General features: G+C 36.9%; 2 protein-coding genes across 3 annotated transcripts; both read left to right on the top strand.

The window, feature by feature from the left end:
- The first annotated feature begins 438 nt into the window (after positions 1 to 438).
- Positions 439 to 2875, top strand: LOC109543150 (intraflagellar transport protein 46 homolog). Its single transcript, XM_019912709.2, has 7 exons — positions 439 to 585; positions 687 to 833; positions 889 to 1115; positions 1182 to 1449; positions 1503 to 1615; positions 1675 to 2011; positions 2262 to 2875. Exons 1-6 carry the CDS (start codon positions 559 to 561, stop codon positions 1982 to 1984), a joined length of 1092 nt encoding a protein of 363 aa, XP_019768268.2. The 5' UTR covers positions 439 to 558; the 3' UTR covers positions 1985 to 2011; positions 2262 to 2875.
- LOC109543149 (titin homolog) lies at positions 2656 to 20838 on the top strand. Of its 2 annotated transcripts, none has more exons than XM_019912708.2 (25): positions 2656 to 2872; positions 2991 to 3213; positions 4148 to 4224; positions 4288 to 4476; positions 4606 to 4800; positions 4924 to 5196; positions 5308 to 5565; positions 5951 to 6285; positions 6849 to 13763; positions 13821 to 14011; positions 14439 to 14668; positions 14724 to 15004; positions 15162 to 15377; positions 15585 to 15903; positions 16014 to 16162; positions 16241 to 16371; positions 16738 to 16906; positions 17030 to 17219; positions 17291 to 17535; positions 17592 to 17733; positions 18264 to 18472; positions 18797 to 19084; positions 19146 to 19388; positions 19525 to 19760; positions 19824 to 20838. In XM_019912708.2, exons 2-25 carry the CDS (start codon positions 3026 to 3028, stop codon positions 20125 to 20127), a joined length of 11973 nt encoding a protein of 3990 aa, XP_019768267.2. In that variant the 5' UTR covers positions 2656 to 2872; positions 2991 to 3025; the 3' UTR covers positions 20128 to 20838. The 2 variants fall into 2 exon arrangements, with proteins under 2 accessions (XP_019768267.2, XP_019768266.2); XM_019912707.2 differs by having other exon boundaries at positions 14712 to 15004.
- The last annotated feature ends 592 nt before the right edge of the window (positions 20839 to 21430 follow it).

The following is a 21430-nucleotide window of genomic DNA, read 5'->3' as shown; positions in this document are numbered from 1 at the left end:
TGGAAACATTATAACTGCAGTTATGTTAGCGGAAAAGACTCGAAGAAACAAATATTTCTTGCCATTCTTTTAGGCTACAATTTTGAGCAATTAAACTTAATAATAGATAAGTTTTTATCTTTCTATTTACATAATTTCGGCTCTATTGATATCAATCAATATTTAGAATTTTCGATACAAAAAGTACTTTTTAGTTAATTTTAAAATATAAAGTTAATGTTGAATTTTTTTTATTGTTGGCTTATGAAAGTATGGCGCAAGTGGCGAAATATAAATTTTTATTCTATAATATTTATATAATTATAAAATAATAAAATAAATAAATTATTTTGTTATCCTGTACAAATGAATATTTAGGTAAAATACGTTAATACTTTTAGACCTTAACATGGTGTAGAAGATTATGCGTTCAATGATTGTTGCCTGGCAGCTCAAAACAACAACATTAGTTTGGACTCTAAAATCGATTAAATATATGTATAAAATCGCTTCATACATGATTTTCTGGACTGTTCAATAAAAAATAAGTTGATAGAAAAATATTTTTATTGTTTAAATATGCAACGATCATTTTCTATTGTGAACGTAAGTAAATATTTTATTTAAAAACTAGAATTCCATCGAGATCTACGAAATATTTGCTTTTCTGTTAACTATTGCAACAAACTGGCTCTGATTTGATTTAGGATGAAGACTTGGATGAAGACGAGCAACCAAATGAAGTCCAGCCATTCGACCTGAAGTCCGAATTTTCAGACTCCGAGCCGGAAAATTCGAAAGACTTGAGTCACATTAGTCCTAAGAAACTGCCACCTCAGCCTCTGGACCCGAAAGTAACATTGTTTTTAGCGCCTGTTACTATACTTTATTTAATTGTTTAATTGTTAGACCCTCTTGAATAGTAGAAAACCAGAGGCTTTGCCAAGGAGAAAATCCGCTTCATCTTCTAACAGAAGACTAGGAATTAATCGCGGCAAGACTTCGAATGCCAGCGATAGCGAGGACAGTGGAAATGAGGAACAAGAGAAAAAAAATCCTGGGGAATATGATCCAGCGCAATTCGCCAATTTGCAAGTTCAATCCGAAGTTGCAGAGCTTTTTGAGTATATCGTAAGGTAACATTGAGATCTATTTAATCTAATCGGCCAGTAGTCACTAAAATACGCAAAATTTCTTGGTAGGTACAGTCCTGCGAAGGTGGCCACTGAATACAAATTTAAGCCTTTTATACCGGAATTTTTGCCGGCAGTGGGCGATATTGATGCTTTTCTTAAAGTCATTCCTCCAGATACCACTCCTAGTGGAGAAGTTTTTGATGAGAATGTATTGCAACTGGGCCTCGTAGTGCTGGATGAGCCAGCCTCAAACCAGAGCGACCCTGCTTTGCTACATTTACAGCTCAGAGCTAAAAATGATAGTCTGATGACCAGCAGTGAGCAAAAGCATATAGTGGGTATTGCCTTTAATCAGTTAATATTATCTATTTGCCTGTTTGTTTAAAGGTAGTGAAAAAGATTAGCAACGTTGAGAAAAATTCCAAAGTGATTGAAAAGTGGATTAAAGATGTATCGCATCTGCATAAGAGTAAATGCTCTCCAGTAGTCCGATATTCTCAGTAAGCTGCCCAAAAACTGTTATTGCGTTTACTCAGTTAATTAAGGAATGCTACTTTAGACCTATGCCGGATATTGATGATCTGATGCAACAATGGCCAGAGGATTTGGAACGGAAATTTAAAGAAGCTGGCTTTCCGCGCCCCAACGAAGACCAACCACTATCAAGCTACGTTGATACTGTTTGTAACTATTTCCAAATTCCCAAAGCAAAAAACAAGATTCAGTCCATGCATTTATTATTCTGCTTGTATACTGCCATGAAGCAAACTCAACTTTATCAAGCTCAATATACAGTGGGATTGGAAAAAGCTGAGGAAATTGAAGATAGGAACGTTACGGATCATACGGATCAATTGGTGTTAGACTAGGTGTTCAAAAAAGGATATACATATAAAGTAGGTACTATTAGGATATAAAATTGTTTATAAAACTTATGCATATACTTATGTGAGGAAGTAAATGATTAAAAATTAACTCGTTCACTTTTTGTCATTTTTTGGTTATATTTTTGTGAGCTACAATAATAACACATTTTGGCATTTTCCAAAAACTGAAATAATTTCAATTGATATTGACAAATGGATGGATTAAAAAAAATGGGTTTTCAAAAAACAAATCTATTATATATCTTAAAGTATATTTTAGGAACCTTGAGCCCGGACTATCTAGAATCTAGAAATTTGGAAATTTCCGTACCGATACTTGCTTTTCTTGAAGATAAGAATGATAATGTCAAACGTACGCCATCCAATGAGTGTGGTATCTTCGTCTAATATGTGCAAAATGAGAGAGCTATACCTAGCCAGGCCTTGCAGTTTATCGCCCAACGACTATTCATTTAGACAGCCATGGTGACCAATACAACATACATTTTATAACAGCTCCAATTTCCACTTGCGCCATATTTGTCACCTTCGAAGGTTCCCTCAGAAGCAAGATAACATTTGGAAAATTAATCAGCTATTAGTATCATTGCCTATGTTCAGAATTTTGAAAATTCGACATTATTTAAACAATTTACGGTTGGCAACATGGCGACGCCAAGTACTCGGGAATCATGGGTAAATCATGAACGTCCCTTGACAAATGACCATTGTTACGCATTTTCGCAAAAAACAAACATTGTGAGACTGCTTTAAGGCAAATTTGTGTCCCATGTGACGAAGGAAACTCTTTAGTGGATTGCAGTTCATTTGGAGTGCAAGCTAGTGCGTGATGTTTTGATTTACAAACAGAAATAAAGCAAACTTTATCAGGTATTTGCAAACCAACCAATTGAGCGGCTATATGTCAGACCACAACAATATCTACCTAGCTCGCTGTGCTTGGGAATTCAGGAAAAGTTGGAAAAGTTTCTATAGAGTGATGTTTTAGGTTATAGACCTCGTTGGTTTTAATAACTTTGCATCATGTTCGAGGGAAGTGTTATTGAGGGTAGCCCTCCTACCTACATTAAAGGGGATATTGTTTGGGTAAAGTTGAGTGGCTACTGGTGGCCTGGCGAGGTAAAAAATGAGGAAGACCTGCCCAGTGATATGCTATCAGACTTTAAAAAGCGTCCCCTGGTCATCGTGAAGTTTTTCGAAGAAGATTCATAGTAAGTTCTATCTGTTATACTTATGCGCGCCATTCACTACACTAACTACTAGCGTTATATTATTGTCCATCTAAAGTCATAAAGGAGTTAACAATCAGCCCCTGATAGCAATATCATCTTATTGGAAGGAACCGTTAGCCTTGTAACCGACACTACTAATCACGTTTTATTACCAAAACTCGCTGATGTGTTTTCGGTTCGTACATGTCACCAAGAACAATAAGTACCCTCAAAGTAGCTCCTGAGAAGTCAACTTGAATACCTCCCCTATAATGTTCCACTAAAATAACTCACAAGACCTAAACGATTTTCTATACATTGAACTTAATCTACCTGAATATGTATATGCTAATCCAACTGCTGGCTTGCAAAATAAATTATGTATAAAATTATTTTAGTTAGTGTTATATTACAAAAGTTATCTGCAATAATACCCATTAACTGTGTTAATTCTCAATATGCTGGTAATTTCAAGAATGTCTTTATTCAGATCAACCCTTGTTTGAGTCAGTAAATTTTTTATACAGGTTGATTATGTTCACTTGTTGTGCTCACTTGTTAATTTTTAAGTTCTTTTAATATGCTGTAAAATCTTCTACAAGGGATTTCTTTAGAAAGTAGATTAATAACTGTTTTCACACTTGAAACATCTAAAATTAGGAATTTGCCTTCTTGATAATTATGGCAAATTTATACCTCTTATACATACTGACTTTTCTAATGATATAAAAATGTTTTATATAGGTATTATTCAATGTCGATCTGATTGGAAATCAACAGCGATTTTGCATCTATGACCGCTATAAAAGCTTAGCACTCAATATGTATAACTCATCCAATAATTGGGTGAAAATATTTGCGAATAGTTTTTATTTATTTCTGGACTAAATGGATCAAGTGACTTGTGAGCTTAATATCAGACATTAATTTTCAGTGAGTATATCAAACATTGGTCCAATATCCACCCTTACAACTGCGAAAAAAAGATTAATTTCATTAAGAAAGGAATGGGTAAGTTTTATCTAAGAATATTTTACTGGTGTGATTACTGATTTACATTGAAATTATCTTCAGCCGGTTTTCGTGCAAAACTTCCGCATTTAGCCACGTTTCCTAGAGATATTGGCACTGCGGAAGAAAAAACGAATGGCAACCCTAACATATTAAGTCAACCCGAATATTTACCTAATAAAAAGATCAACTATGATGAAATTTTTGGTGATGCAACTTCAAAAAAAGGCAAAAGTAGTTCAGCCGTCAGAAGTAAGTGCAGTTTACATAATCTGGTGGAATTAGAAAGAAGACAGAACATTTTTAGTCTGTATTCGTTATATATTCACTTGTATAGTTCTAAATTCACCATATATAAAATAAAAATTATTTATAATTCAGAGTCCGTACCAAAAGGCAATGATTCCCTTATTACCCACCGGAGATTTCTTGGCAATGATGACTATAAAGCCTACATCATGATACAACCCGATTCGGATAATGAAGAACCTGAAGAAGTTTTAGTTTGTCATTCATGCTCATTTTCTACAAGCAGACCACGCGTTCTGCTTTGGCATAGTAGAATACACATAGAAGGTAATTTTATAAATCATATATTTAGATGGTTGGTTTAAGCAAAATGTATTTAAGGTGTGTTCTTGAGTAGGGCACGTTTGTTTTAGCTAATATTAGCTAAACCGATTTGCGTATCGTTTTTAGGTTTATATATAACTAAAAGGAAAAGTAAGAAAGTGAAGCATATTGAACTGTCGGACAGCGACTCTGAGACTGTAGGTGCAGTAGTGCAGCAACCAAAACCGAAACAGCGCAAAAAGAAAGTGGCGGCGGATGCATCTAAGTCTTCTGTTGAATTCACAAATTTATTGGAAGAATGGGATGACACAGATGAGGAAACTGAAGAAATCGAAACTCCAGAAAAAAGCAAAAAATCTTCTAAAACCAAAAATCTCAAACCTAAAGTTGGAGATAATGGTGGGTTTATTTACATTCATGGAAAAGTTATAATGTTTATGTAATTATTTGTATTTATGTTTTTCCTGACACGCTTTTGTTTCCCTTTATTAACATTTCAACATTTAATAGATACACAGGCAAATAAAGTTACTCCAAACGGATCCTCGGACACTTCTAAAGTATTGGATAATTCATCCGATTTTGAAGGAAAAAAGACACAAGACGACATTAAAAACTGCTTTGATTTTGATGAAGAGGAGGACGAGGAAGACTTTCTATTTCCAGCATCAACAGGTCGTAAAATTCCAAGAGTCATCCCAGAAAAACCGAGAGCTAGTATATCAGAGCTTATGGAACAGAATCAAATAGAAGATGAAGCGTCTAAAGGTAGATAGTACATAGTTAAAACGAATAAATGAATTTCGACACGATAAAAATAAGGGCAAATGAAAAAATATTAGTCGGAAATTCTATAAAAATACGCTTTTTATTCCAATAGACCAGCCACTCAGATCACTAATTATTTTTTTAAATTGTATCGCTTAAATTTCTTTTAATATCATCTGATAAAATTTTCAATTTAACTTTTTTATGGAACATGTACTCGTTAAATCTTGAAAACAAACATTTCTTTATGAACAATTCCATGTACATACAGTTTGTACATTATATTCAGTATTAATCAGTTCGAGATGTTTAGTTGTTACACTAAACATTGTATGTATTCTTAGATCATTGCTAATCATTTTATAAGAACTAAAAATTTTTAAAGCTGAGCCAGAAGCAATAGAAAAAGTCGACATTGTTGATGACAGTCAAGTGCAAGAGAAACCGCCAAAAAAAGATGACACATCTTTAGAAAACACATTTAAAGAACTAATGGATGAAACTGAGGTGCCAGTTTTGGAAAATTTAGCCCAAACTCTGAAACCGGAGCAAAATTTTCATGATGCCAGGACCATAAAATTTCCTGACAAAGGAGGTACCACTTTAAAGGAAACGGCTTCTCCAAGGAGTGGTACCTCCAAGAAGAGGTTTATCACGTCATTTGAAGACTTTGAGGCGGGGTTTCGCAAAATCGAAGAAGACACGAGGAAGGAAAAAGAGGTATTTACTTTCAATGATTCATAGATGATTTTTAATTTTAAGTATATTTTAACATATCTAGCTTTGAAATAATCATTTGATTTTCATCTCAAAATTATATCAGTCGAGAGAGCAGATTTTTTAACGATTATTTTACAAAACGTTCGAGAAATTTGGCCTTATTAATTGTTTATTTACATCTTTAATACTGCACGAATTTGTTATAATTAGAATGGTGGCAATATAATTTTGAATATTATTTTAGTCTTTTATTTTCCTTTCTAAATTATATTTTTTGTAACGTATTAATGTATCCGACACTTTTGTCCAGTATAAGATTCAAATGCAACATTTTTATATTTATTCTCATAAACAGATTTTTATGTCTTACGATAGCACAATTCACCAAATTCCTTCAACTTAGTTACGTTAATGAAATAATAATTTGTTTTCAAACGTTTTGGAAATATTTAATTTGGTTTCAAGCAAGATGCCAAAACGTAATTTCAGAGTTCACAGTTTTTTGAAGATTTAGATTTACATATTAATTTATCAATGTCTGATATATAATATTTTTGTTTAAGGAAAATGAAAGTATTGATAGCAAACCTACCCCTTCCCAGCAGGCACTGGAAGTTTCTGATAAAGTGACTTTACAAGACTCCGTAAAACTTTTAAATGTAGATGAGGGTGCGAAAGATGATACGCAAAAGTTAGTTCTTGAGCCAAATCACCAAATTGCCGACCTGGCTCGTGATAAGACTGCGGTTGAAACGAGAACCAAACATCGGCGAGTTCGACAACTTGTGATTGGAGAGGATTCGGAAGAGTTTATTGAATTCGCCACAGAACCGGAGACTGAAAAAACTGTAGAACTTGTGCAACAGATTAGCGATGATGGTGCAATAGCGGTTGACGCAGCATTGGAGGCATTGACAAAAGATATTGGAATATCTCCTATTGAAGATAACAAAGTTCAAGAAATATTGGAGCTTCAGGTACAGAAAAGTGAGATATCACTTGAACAGCTAAGAAAGGATCTTGAAGGGACTAGTGACGGTATTGAACCAGAAGTAGAGCAAAAAGACTATAGTGATAAATTTGAACACACCAAATGTAAAAAATCCAAAGATGCGGATCAAAAAAAGAAAAAACATACATCGAAAAAACGTAAATCCAAAAGCTGTTCAAAATCACCTGCAGCTGTACGTGAACCAACCATGGTTTCCGATGGAAATGAATCTTCTGCTCGAAAAGAATTAATTGGTAATAGTCCGAAAAGTAACGTTATAACTTCGGAAGAAAAAGAAACAGTCGAGGTCAGTAAAACAGACGAAGCTGCCGAAGGCCCAAGTTCCGGTAGCCTAGATTCAGTTAGTTTAGAACCATCAGCAGATGCGAATCAAAAAACAAATACAAACTTGCAAGTTTGTGAACAAAATATTATTGAAATAGAGGACCTCCCTACGGAAAGTATAGCTAAGGAGCAGATTGAATCCTCCATACAGGCAGAGGTACTGTTGAAACCAGTACTGAGGAGAGGCAGGTCAAGGAAACATTCTCAAGAAGATACTGGCGACTTAGAAGGGTCTGTGAAGAACGAAAAAAATCAACCCAACAGTGTTATTCTTTCCGAGGCAACTCCTTCACGTAACAGAAAAAATAAATTACAAAAATCGACATCCGAAGGAGAAGCTTTGGCACTAGGTACTCAGGAGCTTGATAAAAATGTTTCTGGTCAAGATCTGTCTCCTGAAGCCAGTCCGCTAATTGAAAAAAGTATACTTTCAAATAATGAACATGTCTCACCAAAATCGGCAAAGAAAACCAAGCAGAAACGTGAAGAAATACACAAGTCTGAAGAGATCAAACCAGCTGATAATACTAGAAGAACCCGGTCGCATAACAAAAAGGAATTATCACATACTGATGATGAAAGCGCCCCGATGAAAGAAGATGCTCCTGTCGCAATCAAAGTAGATGATGGAAACAAATCAGTTTCAATAGACTCGAAGCCACAAGACGATATCAATTTAGAAGCGTTAAATAGCGTTAGTTCAATTAGTGACGAAATCGCACTTTCGAGTAACACGTCAAAAATTAGAAAAAGTTCTCGACGAAAAAGCAACAAAAGGGACAAAACTGTGTCGCCAGATAGCCAGATAGCGTTAGAAAACGACTCAAAGTCTTCGGTTAAACTAAGTGAAAAAGAGACCGACACTGATAAACTGCAGAAAACGACGAAAACTCAAGAATCTGGTGGAGAAGTCCCCGCTATTGGGTACCCAAAAAGTGATGTGCCTGAAGAGCCAGCTAGTTTAAAAACTACGTCCTTTGCGGAAAAATCTCCAAGGCGGCTACGAAGGAAAGCAAGAGGGAATGCAGAAGACACTTGTGCTACGTTGGCTGTAGAAGGCAGTAAAAGAAAGTCAGAAAATGTCATTGAGCCTACTAAGAGTGCTGATATAGCTAGTGATAACATTATTAAAGATCTAACGATGCAGTCTTCTGATTGTACGGAAGCGCTGCCAGATAAAATAGTTTCTAAAACGCGAAGCGGGAAAACGTTGCGAATTGATGGAAAAGCTGTAGCTGGTAAAGACAGTGGAACGGATACTGTAGAGTTTAAAGGTAATTTGGATGATGCTGATACAAAACCATCGAGTCCTGACGACGTTAGTTGCAAGTTAACTGCTTCGAACACCGAACAAAAACGTCCAATTGAGGACCAGTTAAAGGAAACTTGCTCTGGACTGATTGAGAAATCGACATCGGAAATTAAGAACCAAGAGCCAATATTCGATTTTTCTAAAGAGCTCGAGTCGATTGCTGATATTCCATTACCCGATAAACCACCTTCGAAGCGAAGACGATCACAAAAGCTTGAACATGAAATAGCGGTGGATGTTTTAGACAAGCGATCTTCCACATATGTTTCAGATGATCAATCTCAATCAAAGCGGATTACTAGGAGTAGTAGGATAAGTAACTTTGAAAGCAAAGTTAGTGTTGAAAAGGTAGCAGATGTGCAAGCTGAAAATATAGATAAAAGTAATAAATCCAGCGAAGCTTCCGAACTTGACAAAAGCGTTTCCATCTGTGACATAGCAAGCAAAACGGAAAAACATGCAAGCCGCCCAACGCCAAGCAAAAGGCATACAAGGCGAAGTGAACAGAACCAGACTAGTGTTCGAGATCGAGAAAAGATGCAGCTCATACATCCAGCTACTGCTTCAGCTTCTCATATTTCTGAAAGTTCGAGCCAATCCGACAAATTCACAGCATTTAAATCAACTGAGTGCAAGGAAGATAAACTTCCCATAATCCAAAAAACTTTACCATCCAAAGAAAGAAGGCGATCTAAAATACAGAGGAGTCAAAAAGTATCACACAAAACCGACTTATCTTCAAAAGTCGAAGAATCAACAGAAGCAGCCAGAATTGATTCGAAAATAAATGAATCTGCTTGTGATGTTGGATTGCAAGAAAATCAAGAAACTAAAACACAGTTATCTGCTCGCAAGCAAGATGTTTGTTCCGTTACCGGTATTGTTAGCGATGTGACTTATGGAAGAAAAGCTAAAGAGGTAAGATCTGGTGCATCAAAAGCGGTGAAAAATAGGTGGGACGTGGTTACTTCTTCATGCAATAATCAAAAAAGTTTTGAATCACAAGCAGAGCCCGATGCCACAACCGAGGGTGGAAAAAGTACTGTTGAACCGGTTCCATCAGTAACCAAGCCGGAAAATCATAACAATGCATCAATTGAAGACGCAATTCAATTAGAAAAGCAAACGGTCGAAGCGAGTAAGTTAGAAACAACGACAGAGGCAACGCTGGGGAGTAATTCATCTGATGCGGCTGGTAGCGATACTAACGCAGGAATAGGTACTTGTGGATTGTTAACCTCGGAAGCTTTAGGCGAGAAAACTCAGGAAGCAAAGAATAAGGATGTTTTTCTGGGTAACTGTCCAATTGATGCAGTTGAGAAAAGTGACGACAAACCTCAGCAAATATTGCTTGAAAATTCAGAAGTTCATTTAATTGATTCCGAAACTTCTGTCCTCAAAAGGACTGACGTGCCGCAGAATGCAACAGCTGAAGCTTCCATGGAGTTTTCAACAACTTCAACTGAAGATTTGGAACCTCCAACAAAACGTTGTTCAAGAAAGAGTACCGCAAAGTCATTTACAAAGTCCCCAGTGCTCATTGAGATCGCGCAATGTTCATTGGAATCCGAGAATCGTAGTGTTGACATACCACAGGAAGTTTTATTAGACAACCCACAATCAGAATCTTCAACAAATACCGAAATTAACTCCTATAAAGCAATAGTAACGGGGAACGATTGTAATGTTCCAAAGATATCGTGTGAACGTCCTATAAGCAATGATAGAGTGGATAAAAAAGCAAATTTTAATGAAAGTTGTTTTGCAAGCGGTTCTGAAAATATTCAGATCAGGCCGACTGAACAAGATGCGAACATTCAAATGGCATTAGATGATCAACAAACAACAGATTTAGAAGTAAACATTGCCACAACAATTGTTGATCAGGAATTTTACAACATTTGTTCAGTTGCGAAAATGGAATATGTAGAGCAATCGTTAAGCAGTGAGATTGAAGTTGTAACAGAACCCTCAGATCCGATAGAATCAATTGAAGGCAGGATGGGTACTAATGAGGAAGCTTTACTAGTAAAGGCAAATGAAGGTATCACCGCCACATCCCAAGTCCCCGCATCCAACAATCAGCAGCCGCTTGATCACACAAGTAGTGACAATTTACTTGTTTCTATAAAACCTGTATTGGTTCTTGGCGAGGAAATCCATACGTCAGTGATTCCCTCCATTGCAGAAGAAAATAAAACCCTTAGCAACGAATTTTCAGAAGAATTTTCGGAACTCCAAACAGCGAAGCCTGATCACCGTGAAACCACTGAAAATAATTCGACTCATAACGAATCTGAGGAACAGGTCAAGCCAATTCCTGATACGTTGGAACACATTGAGACCGCGAAAGAAGACTTAGAACCTTCTCATATAAATGAAGTAGAAAAAGATCAAGTACCTGTTGAGGAAATGAGTTGGAAAACGTGTACACCAGATAACCAGCAGAGTTCATCTAGCGCTTTTAAAGAGACTCCGAAGATACCAACTTCAGAAAATCTCAACGTACTAGATCACTCTACTACACTTGTGGGTGAAGTAATAAGCAATTTAATATCAGCGGTTAATGATAATTTGAATGCTTTTGATAGCAACAAACTTGAAAACATTGGAAAAGGTGAGTTGAGTGTAACCAAACATGAATCAATAAATGTGCCACAGAAATCGAAATCGGAAGCAGGCAAACATGATGAACGCGTTGAGCGTGAGCCTGCAACATCTGAGCAACCGGCAGTAACACCTAGCTTTGATCAAGCTGAAGACATTCAAAAGCTTGATAACCAACTGAGTGAAACTGACATTCTTGGTGAATGTTCTTTCATTACAAAGGCACAAACTTCCTCACAAAAAAGTCCAGAGCTTTGTGACACTAAAGTTCAACATGAAGAGCCCGAACCCTCGATTACCACACAAGAAGAAAGTACAGAAATAAGCGATCTAAGCGAATCCTTGAAGTCAGTGCCGCCAAAGAAAAGTAAGCGGTCAAGGCGAGGTAGTTACGCTAATACGGAGAAAGATAATGAACCGTTAAAAGAAAATGCCAATAAGCAATTATTGACTTGTGAAGAACTAGAAGCTGAGCCTCAGGCCTCAAATGTGATAAAAAAAACTGATAATCCAAATGCTACCGAAAATGCAAGTTCCCATTTGACTGAGAGTGATATAATTTTGCCTCTAAAGAAATCGAAACGCGCAAATGTTGCTGGTACTCAAGTTTTAAAAGACTATTTTTCTGACGACTTTTCTCCGGAGAAGAAATCAGATGAATTGCAATTCCCGAGTTTTGATGATTCGTTTATAACATCGTCTTTCAGAAATAATATTGAAGGACTTATAAAAGAGATTGATTCTTTAGATGATAATGATTTGGATGCAGCGGAAACTTCTTCTAAAAGCACGCAGAAATCTGATGATAAGGAGGTTGAGTCCAGCATCAAATATTCGTCTGAAGTTACTGCGGTCTTAGATGAGAAAAACGCGATGCCAAATGTCGATTTTCAGAAGTGTGTTCCACCCAAGAAAAAGAAAATTGAAGTTCCAAAAGATGCAAATGTTAGTGCACTGTCTAATCAAACTGTTGTTTTTGATGTTAAAGACAAGGTTTCAGACAGCATCTTAGAGACTCCCAAGAAAAAAATGCAAAAGCTTTTTGAGAACAGCCAAATCATAGAAAAAAGTGAAAAGGTCATCGAATTGCCGCAAATGTCACCCTTGGCAAAGAAGAAAAGCTTTTTGTTCCATCAGGAACTTGACAGGCTTCAGAAAGTTGAGGACACGTCTAACAAAGTTGAAGTTTCCGTTGAAAAGGTGGAATTGACTGAATCAGTAAGTGAAGAGCCCAAAAGCGGTGCAACGGCAGAAGATTCAGCAAATGTGCTGAAACCTGCTAGAAAAAGGAAATCTGTGCCTATTGAACATGGGGCCTGTAAAAAGGAAAAATTGGACATTGGGGAACAACCGGCTAAACCCGATATTAGTGGTGATCAGTTTCTAAGTGAGAGTACAAAAGATGATAAAGCTGTTGTTCCACAAGCGTCGTGCTCTAGTACAAATATTATATCAGATAATAACTTAGAGTCCAAAGTGAAAGTAGAAGGAAAAAACGAAACTGACGATAACAATAGTCTAACCATTGTGAATAAATCATTTTTGCTAAAACCCGAACACGTGTCTCAATTACCAGAAATTAAAAATGAATTACTGAGTGAAATGCCTACTCAGTTTGATGTTAAAAGGGAAGGAATGGTTTCTTCACTGGATTCTCGAGTTTCCGGATCAAGTCTGATTGAACAACCTGAAATGGTTCCCATTTCAGTAGCTCCAACAGTAATGTCAGAACAAGATCTAGCAGATGCACAAGTTGAAATTACTAGCGAAAAAATAATCAACCAAAAACAACCGAGTAGTTTGGGATCGTTTTCGGGAGGTTTTCCAAAATTGGAAGCAAAATCAGTGTCTCTTACTCAAGTGAAAGTAACAACTGACATTAAAACAAAAACTACTGAGACAGTCGGAACGGAATTTACTACCAAAGCTATGGTGAAAGAGTTCGATAATCGTCCGCTACTCACTCAACCGAACACGTATGTTCTCAAGTCAGAGCTGTTAGATATATTGGAAGGCAATTCGAACTCATCTACAACTTCCAGCGGATCAGAACAGAAATTCAAAACCTCTTTTGATAATTATGATAAACAGAGCACCGTACAGGGCATAATTGACTTTGAAGATGCAATTCCTTCACAAATCGTTTTGTCTAATAAAGTCAAACCCGAGAGCGTGCTATTGGATTCACCTAAGTTGCTGCAAAGGCTTTCTATGGCCTCTAAGGTAAGAAATTAACATTGCTATCATGCGACAACCTGCTAGATTAAAACGTTTTTGTAGATGCCGCAAAAAATATTGGTTAAAAGTGACGTTAATGTAGCGGAAAAGTTGCCTGCATTACTAGCGGGTAAAACTATAAAGCGTTCACTTGGTGTCCCTAAACCCGGACAAAAGATTATTATCAAAAGCCAGAGAGCTGCCTCCAAAATTCCAGGCAGCAAACCCGTTATACTGTCTGAACAGATTATCAGGTAAGTCGTTTATTGTATACGATTCCTTTCATTTCGGCCTCATATTTAGAGTTTTATAAAAAATCCTTATCAAAATGTTTAATGAAAACTACTACAGCACCCATCGCCCAAATAAACGGCAACTAATTAGCACCTTGTTTACTACACTTAAAAACATGATTCACAGCAACCGTATGGTTCTATTGCCTGAAGTAAAAGATTTCCTTGTTTGCTAAATATTTACACATGGAATTTTTTTGAAAACGTTAATTGTTGATTTATTAAGTAAAACATACGTTCTCCAGCTCGTAAACAGAATTAGATTTTGCGTTTTATTGTCATTTTGGAGTAGGATCGTGTAGAAACAGGAAAATTCCACTTATATGCATAATGTATGGAAATAGTTCTAGTTGCTTTCGGCTAAGTGAAATGTATTTCTGGTTTTCAGACCTGCAGGTTTAACAACCACCGCAGCAGCAAAGCAAACTAGTCAAGGCATCAAGCGCCAATATGAAGATGTGGAAGACATCGAAACCGCATTTATAATTCCAAAAATTGCAAAAAAACCGGTTGAGGAAGAAGTTGCTCAGCCGATGCCAGTAGAGAAGCCTGCAAAGTTTCGTTCAAAAGCCAGTGGAAAAGCGAAAATCTTGCAGCAAACTATCATTTCTGCGAAAGGTATTAAATCCACATTCTGGCTGAAATAATTGTTGATTTGCAGGATCTGTTTTAGGAGAAATTGTACCACATGCTTCCACTGCAGTTGTAAAAGGTCCAGGGCAATTACAGCATGTCCAAATTCAAGCAGCTTCAGATGAATCGGTTTTCGATATCAACTCCATGCCTATAGTGCTATCCGACGATCTTCTCACCGCGGAAAGTATACAAAACATGCCGGTAGTTCTTTCCGAAGATGGTGTGCCTAAATCTGCCATTATGCCCAAGCTTAAGCCCAATGAAAAGCTTGTGGCTACTTTACCAAAGAAAATCGCTACAGCTTTAGGAACAAAACAGGTAATTTACTCAACAAACATTTAAGTTTCTATCATTGTTTTAGTGCACAGTTTTTCAATTTTAAAGACCTAATCTCTATAGTCGATGAGATAAAGGAAACACATTTTTAAATTAGATAAGGGATTGTTTTAATTCTAATCGAACTTTTCCTCAACAGATAATCTTCAAAACTACATCTTCAGCTTCGGTTACTCCAGTATCAAATAAACTAACATCCAAAGTGACGAAAGCTGTTACACCCTCAGCGACTGTTCCATTCAGCAAGTTCTCCAAGGCTGGTTCTACGGCATTTATTGCTACCGGAACAACTGCTGACGGTAAACCGGCGAAATATGTGTTAGTACCTCCAGCTGTGACTCCGGCAACAACTCAAGTATGTATCAAAATGGTTTTTTTATCAATCAAAACTGATGGGCTTTTCGGGCATTGAGCATTGAATTTGCCCATGCTTGCAAAACATCTAGAATACATTATATTCTTTGCGATCCTAATAGCCCAAAAAACTTATCAGTTTCATCTTTAGTATGTATTACTACCCTCATTGTATTATTCCACTTGGCTAAATCCGTTTTTCACATAGGTGAAATCTATGAAGCCTTCAACAATAAAAAAGTCCACTATTCCCCACAAGATGACCCAGTCTGGCACTGCGCCAGCATCCGATCCAAGTCAAATTGTGGGAAATAAAATCATGATTGTTACAAATGCACAAGGACAGCAAACAAGGGTTGTGCTGACGCCTCAGCAACAGAAAGTGTTTATGCAGGGACAAGCTGGCTGCAAAACTAAAACCATTATTAAAGGCGCGATACCGAAAGCTCTGTTGGAGACTGCAGCGGCGGTAGCTGCTGCTGGTTCGAGTGGGGTCGCAGTCAAAACCACAGCCGCTATTTCACAAGGTTGGAATTTTTCATTTTTTAATCGGGTTAATTTCACATAATTCCCGCTGTTGCTTAGTGGCAAATATCAATTTGCTAGTCGAAAATTTCACAATCGTTATTAATTACAGGAGCAACCGCATCAGTTTCTACTACAGGAGGTTTGCTGATGTCTGCTATAAAAGCTTCCAAAACCGTTGTTCCTCCAAAGAAAACTATTCAGCGGCCGGTGTCTAAGCCACAGAAGACGATTTTAATCAAGAATCAATTAGGGCAGACTGTAAGTGAAACAAAAATGTTTGATTCTTTAAAAGTTGCAAAACATGCACACATTAATATAATGAATTTCTTATTTAAGGTGCGAAAAATTCAAGGAACAGACGACGCCGATCTAGACAGGCAAGTGGCTGAACAACTTGAGGCAATAAAAGCTAGCGCAAGACTTCAGCAAGCCAACAAAACGCCTGAGATTATCAATTATACCAACAGGTGTGTATTCATTTATTTATTTTCCAGTAAAAATGTACGTTGATGTATGCAAATTCTCAGAGGTAATTGGCATTTCCTGTATGCGATACCGGACTTATAGGTAAATTTAATCAAACTTCCAGGAGAACAATTTTTTAACTTGTGCAAATTACAAAAGTTGTATTGTTGTTACTACTCTGCCCACGTATGATTTGTACCTTTTCGGTATAGCTAAGCTCTTGTTTCTCGAAAAACATTTTTGTCGACTGCAATTTTAGCAGCACCATCCCCCTCGGTTTTCTATTTACTTATACTGTCCGTCGTAGATTTAATGTTAATATGCGAACATCAGTGATAAACGCATAAAAAAATCATGCAATTTTGCAGGCCAATTCCAAGTACCAGTAATGTAATTTGCAACAGATCGTCGGCAATTCGAAAAACGCCTAGTAAGAAAATTGAACATGTTAAAAGCAAAATTCCTGTTGCCGCCACGCAGGAGGAGACGCCAAAGTTGCAGGAAGGCCCCATTTCGACGATGTCTCAACAACTACAGGTAAGGAACTAATTTATAAATTGCTAAAACTCCGGTACGTATTTTAACTGTACAAGGCTGGGTTGTTTTCTGTTTTACGTAAATTACTTTAACTTAAAGGCTGATCAGATCATTCGAACACAGGTTGCATCTAAGAAAATGGACCAGCCTATTGCTCCTGTCTTACAGGGGAAAGATTCGTTGAAAACCGAGACTAAACAAGCAGCTCCATCGAATGAAACTGAAAATAAGAGACCGGAAAGCCCACTGAGACAAGTCGTGATTCAAGACGGGCTGGGAAATCTTACAACCGTAACTGTCGGGCAAATTTTAGGTGAGCAGTGGTTTTGTTTTGTGTGTTTCCAACTCTGTGAAATATTTTCTGACTACTACGAATTCTTTCAGCAATTCCCAGTGAAACAGTTGATGGCCAGCCTCAATCTTACATGCTGGTTACCGTTGATGAATCTGGAAATTTAACACCTTTAAACAATGACGCTCTAATGTCACTGGACCCGAGTTTAGGTGTTGGTGGAGATATCAATAACGTGGTGCTACAAGTCGATCAAACTCAAGGTACCATTGCTGCTGTAAAGCCCACGGCGGAACCCACTGTGTCTACTACAGCTTCAAAGGAAAATTGGTCGACGGTAAGAATTAAATTCTTAACCTAATCCAGTGGTAAACTTATTGTTGTTTTGCGTAGGGCGATGAAAAATCGAAGCTTCCGGCGCTCAAAGCAAGCCAGCGAGAACCGAAATTGAGTAATACTGAACAGCACAAGCCCGCAGTTCCGTCAATAACAGTAGAACAACAGGTGGTGATTGGGGACGGCATTCTTCCTGGAGGTAAGAAAAAATTTACCGCCCTATAAAAACTCTATTTTGTTATTGATTTCATTCCTTTTTTTGTTAGTTAGATATTGAAATTATGTAGTACCATTAAGGCAATTTTCTAGGGAAAAATCAAGACCGATTTTCTCACTTAAAATTGCTTAAAATAAATTTCTGCCGATTTTCATTAAATTAAACATTTTCCGATGGATTTCGGAACTGAAAATTCGTCGGGCCTTTAGCATTGGCATCTGCATGGAGAATTAATTTACAATTACGTAGTCATAACAAAATAGTCAATTATTGTCGGAACGTTGGAATGAGCAGCAACATCGGGAACTATTGAAAGGATAACCGAAATTTTAATATTTCTCGATTGAGTTCGGAACTAAAAATTCGTGATTGCATTAGAAGACCATAAAAACATGTCTTTTTTCTTCAACTTGATAAAGGGGAAATTTTTCTATGTAGCTAGTATGTCATTATAAATTATTACATTTGTTTATTTCGATAGGGAAATATTTTTAATTCCTATTATTTTCTAGAACCTGGTGGCCAACAGCTGATTGTAACAGGCGACCCGACTGCTACTCGAAAATTCCTCGAATCCATTTCAGATGGAACTACTGATTTGGCTAACATTTTGGCAAGCGCTGAGAATGGCAATGTTTTAGTACAGGCGGATGGACAGCAAATTTTAATAAGAACCAATACTTCTGCTCAGGCTGTTCTTGGAACCGCCGAAAGCAATACGGTAGGATTTAAATTGATATGGAACTGCTTAATTTTAGCAGAGTTTAAGACTGTCCTTAATATTTAGTAGACGATATAAATATTAGGGTACAGCACCGAATTCTCCGATACCCTGCAGCACCAAACCTTTTATATTTTTCGAAATAATTGGAAAACTACATTCTTCTCATAAAACATATTTTATGATGCACTTCTTAAACACAAAAACTTTGATAAATGTGCTGTTAAAATTCGAATTTTCTGCACTTTGACGCACTAATTAACGAAGCTGTGTAATGACAATTTGTCTCCAAATTAGCTTTTCTAAAAATGATGTTTGTTGCAGGATACTACTAGTAGTTCATTGTTCGCATCTCATAAGCCAAATCAAGATATTTTGGCCGCGGCGTTGGCGAACACAGACGTGTTTCCATCGACCGATCAACCAACGGTTCACTCATCAATTTTAAAAGGGTCTCCCTCCCAAGTAAGTCCGGGAAGCGCCCTCTTTCCCATGCACGTTGGAAATGTGTTAGAGACGAGCTTGACATTGAGCTCGCCTATAATGACGCCTTTAGAAATCCCTAGCACTAACAGCAAGAAAATTGACGCGGAAGCTGATATTTTAAGTCAGGTATGTGCAAGGAACAATGTGAAATGTTTGCAGAGTGAACTGACGAAAACTGTTATGTTAGGTTCCAAAGAACGTGGACTTACCAATTACAATCACCGATCCGAATATTTCGCAAACTGTCGCCAATCAGCAAGCGGCCAGTCTGGGAGCTTTGGAACTTACCCTTCCTATGCCAGACAGTGTGACTAGTAGTATTAACAGCCCATCCTACGCATATTCGTTGCCCAGCCTAGAAGAATCTGTTGGGATCTCGCAGAAGTCGTACAGCACCAGTATGCCCCTGCTCACTGAAGATGTTGTTGAGGTATGATGTTTCAAATTTTTCAGCTTGATGGTCAAATTATTTAAAACATTTTCAATACACTTTACGGTAGTGAAAAAAGCTATAAACAGTGATATGTACTTGTTGAATCCAAAAAGGCATGTTTGCGTTTTTTTAGCCGGAGGGCAGTGCCTCTTCAGATTCGGGAAAAATACGAATAAATACCAGGTTAAAAAGTAGCTCAAGTAGCTTTAGTCCAAATTTCGGTACTTTGCCGATGTTGGACCCGATGACATCTTCACAGGAAGAAATTGTAAAATCAAACACTTTTGGAGAACTCGATTCAATGTCGATGCTTGCAGATGACATAATAGACGATAGCCAATCTAGTATCGGTTCTACCAAATTACCAAGGTATAGCTAAACAGCCGCAAGCACTGTTAGTTTATCTTGAATTGAATCGTTTTTCAATTGCAGAAGTTCGCGCAGGTCGGAAGAACGCGACATTATTGATGAAGGTTTATCAACATTAGGTGGCGAAATGTGCAGTTCCCTGAGTGAACCTCCTCCAGATATGTTCGATTTGTCCTCAATTACACCAAGAGAGGAAGAGATTTCCAGCGATTTATCTTCAATTCCGGAAGCGGAGACGCTGTCCGTAAATAGTGAAAATTCGGGAGAAATACCTCTCCAACCTGCTATAATAGCTAATCTCAACGACTTAAAGCGGACGGGAGATGATTCAGAGGGATCCGATGACAAGCGACCGCGATTTGAATAATTGGTCAAACATTTTTAAGGGTGTATAAAATGTAAATTTTTGTAAACTGATCGAACTTCATCTTCTATACTGATTGATATTGGAGATTGTTCGTTTAAATAAGATGATCACGATATCGATAAGATTAAAATTAATATTTTTGGACTCATCAAAATTATTCTAGATGGTGTACAAGGCGGTATGAATGAAAATATCAAGTCCATTGTCCGTTTAAACGTGCAGACCTACAGCTGTTTCGATTTCGGTTGGACTAATATTTTATTAATTTTGTACATAGGTAGTTAGTGGCTACGTGTACGGTTTTGTACATACATTTAAAAATTTATAATTTTTATTCATATATTTTATATTGATCAGTTACATGAAGCAATTCGTTACAAGCTTATATTTTCAGTCCCCTTCTAGTAAGATGTAGTTTTCCTGTGTTTTCTATTATTTGATTTTAAAGTTTATCCTGACGTTAATTACCTTTCTGGAGGAGTGAGAATATATGCTCTTGATGCATAAACTTAAGCACAGTTAAGTGTAGTTGTCATTCGCTAGATGTTAGAATAATGCTAGTTGTAAAAGTCAATCAGTTGACCCCAAACATTACTAGAGTTGTTTATGAGGTTATCGGAATTGTCTTTGTAAGCAGTTAGATTAGACATTTCAAATGTACTTTTATTAAAGTAATTAATATATTATTTACAATAAAGTATATTTTGTGTTCATGATTTTTACTTTTAGTGATCCAAATATTTTCGTGTTTATCAATTATTTTAACGAAAAGTTTGGACACGAAATTAATATTTATTCTTTTTTATCCATTATAATGATAACTTAATGCACTTTTATTTTACATCCCTATTTTGGAAACGTATTTCGGTTTCGCACTCTGTTCGCTTGCGTTTTTTAAAGTAAATTTGGCCAATGAGCCGTTTTTTGCCATCTCGAATTTTGAATCCGAGTTAATTTTCTTCTTTCCCAGGTTTTTGTCCGTGAAAGCTCAATGGCCATTACAACGACAATACTGTTTAACAGTTTGCTGCATCTGAATTGCTATTTAGTCAAGCTTAGCCGTTTTGATTGAAAAAATTCATGAAACAAAATGAAAGACGAAATTAGAACCTTCCGCTCTTAAAAACCCAAGAGAACAGCCCTACCCTTTCCAACTTGACATAAAACATAAATATAGCAAAGTTATTGATTCTCGTTCAAAAGTTGTAGTTTTTTAAGGGCAAATTTCGGATGTCGCACCTCAAACAGCTTCAAATATAAAAAAGTAAACCTGTAACCATAATATTTTAATAGGTATAATTAG

This window comes from Dendroctonus ponderosae, unplaced genomic scaffold (assembly GCF_020466585.1).
Source record: "Dendroctonus ponderosae isolate FM_Combo_2020 unplaced genomic scaffold, Dpon_F_20191213v2 Dpon_F_20191213_177, whole genome shotgun sequence".
In the NCBI taxonomy this organism is placed as follows: domain Eukaryota; kingdom Metazoa; phylum Arthropoda; class Insecta; order Coleoptera; family Curculionidae; genus Dendroctonus; species Dendroctonus ponderosae.
This window is presented reverse-complemented; position numbering and strand designations above follow the sequence as displayed.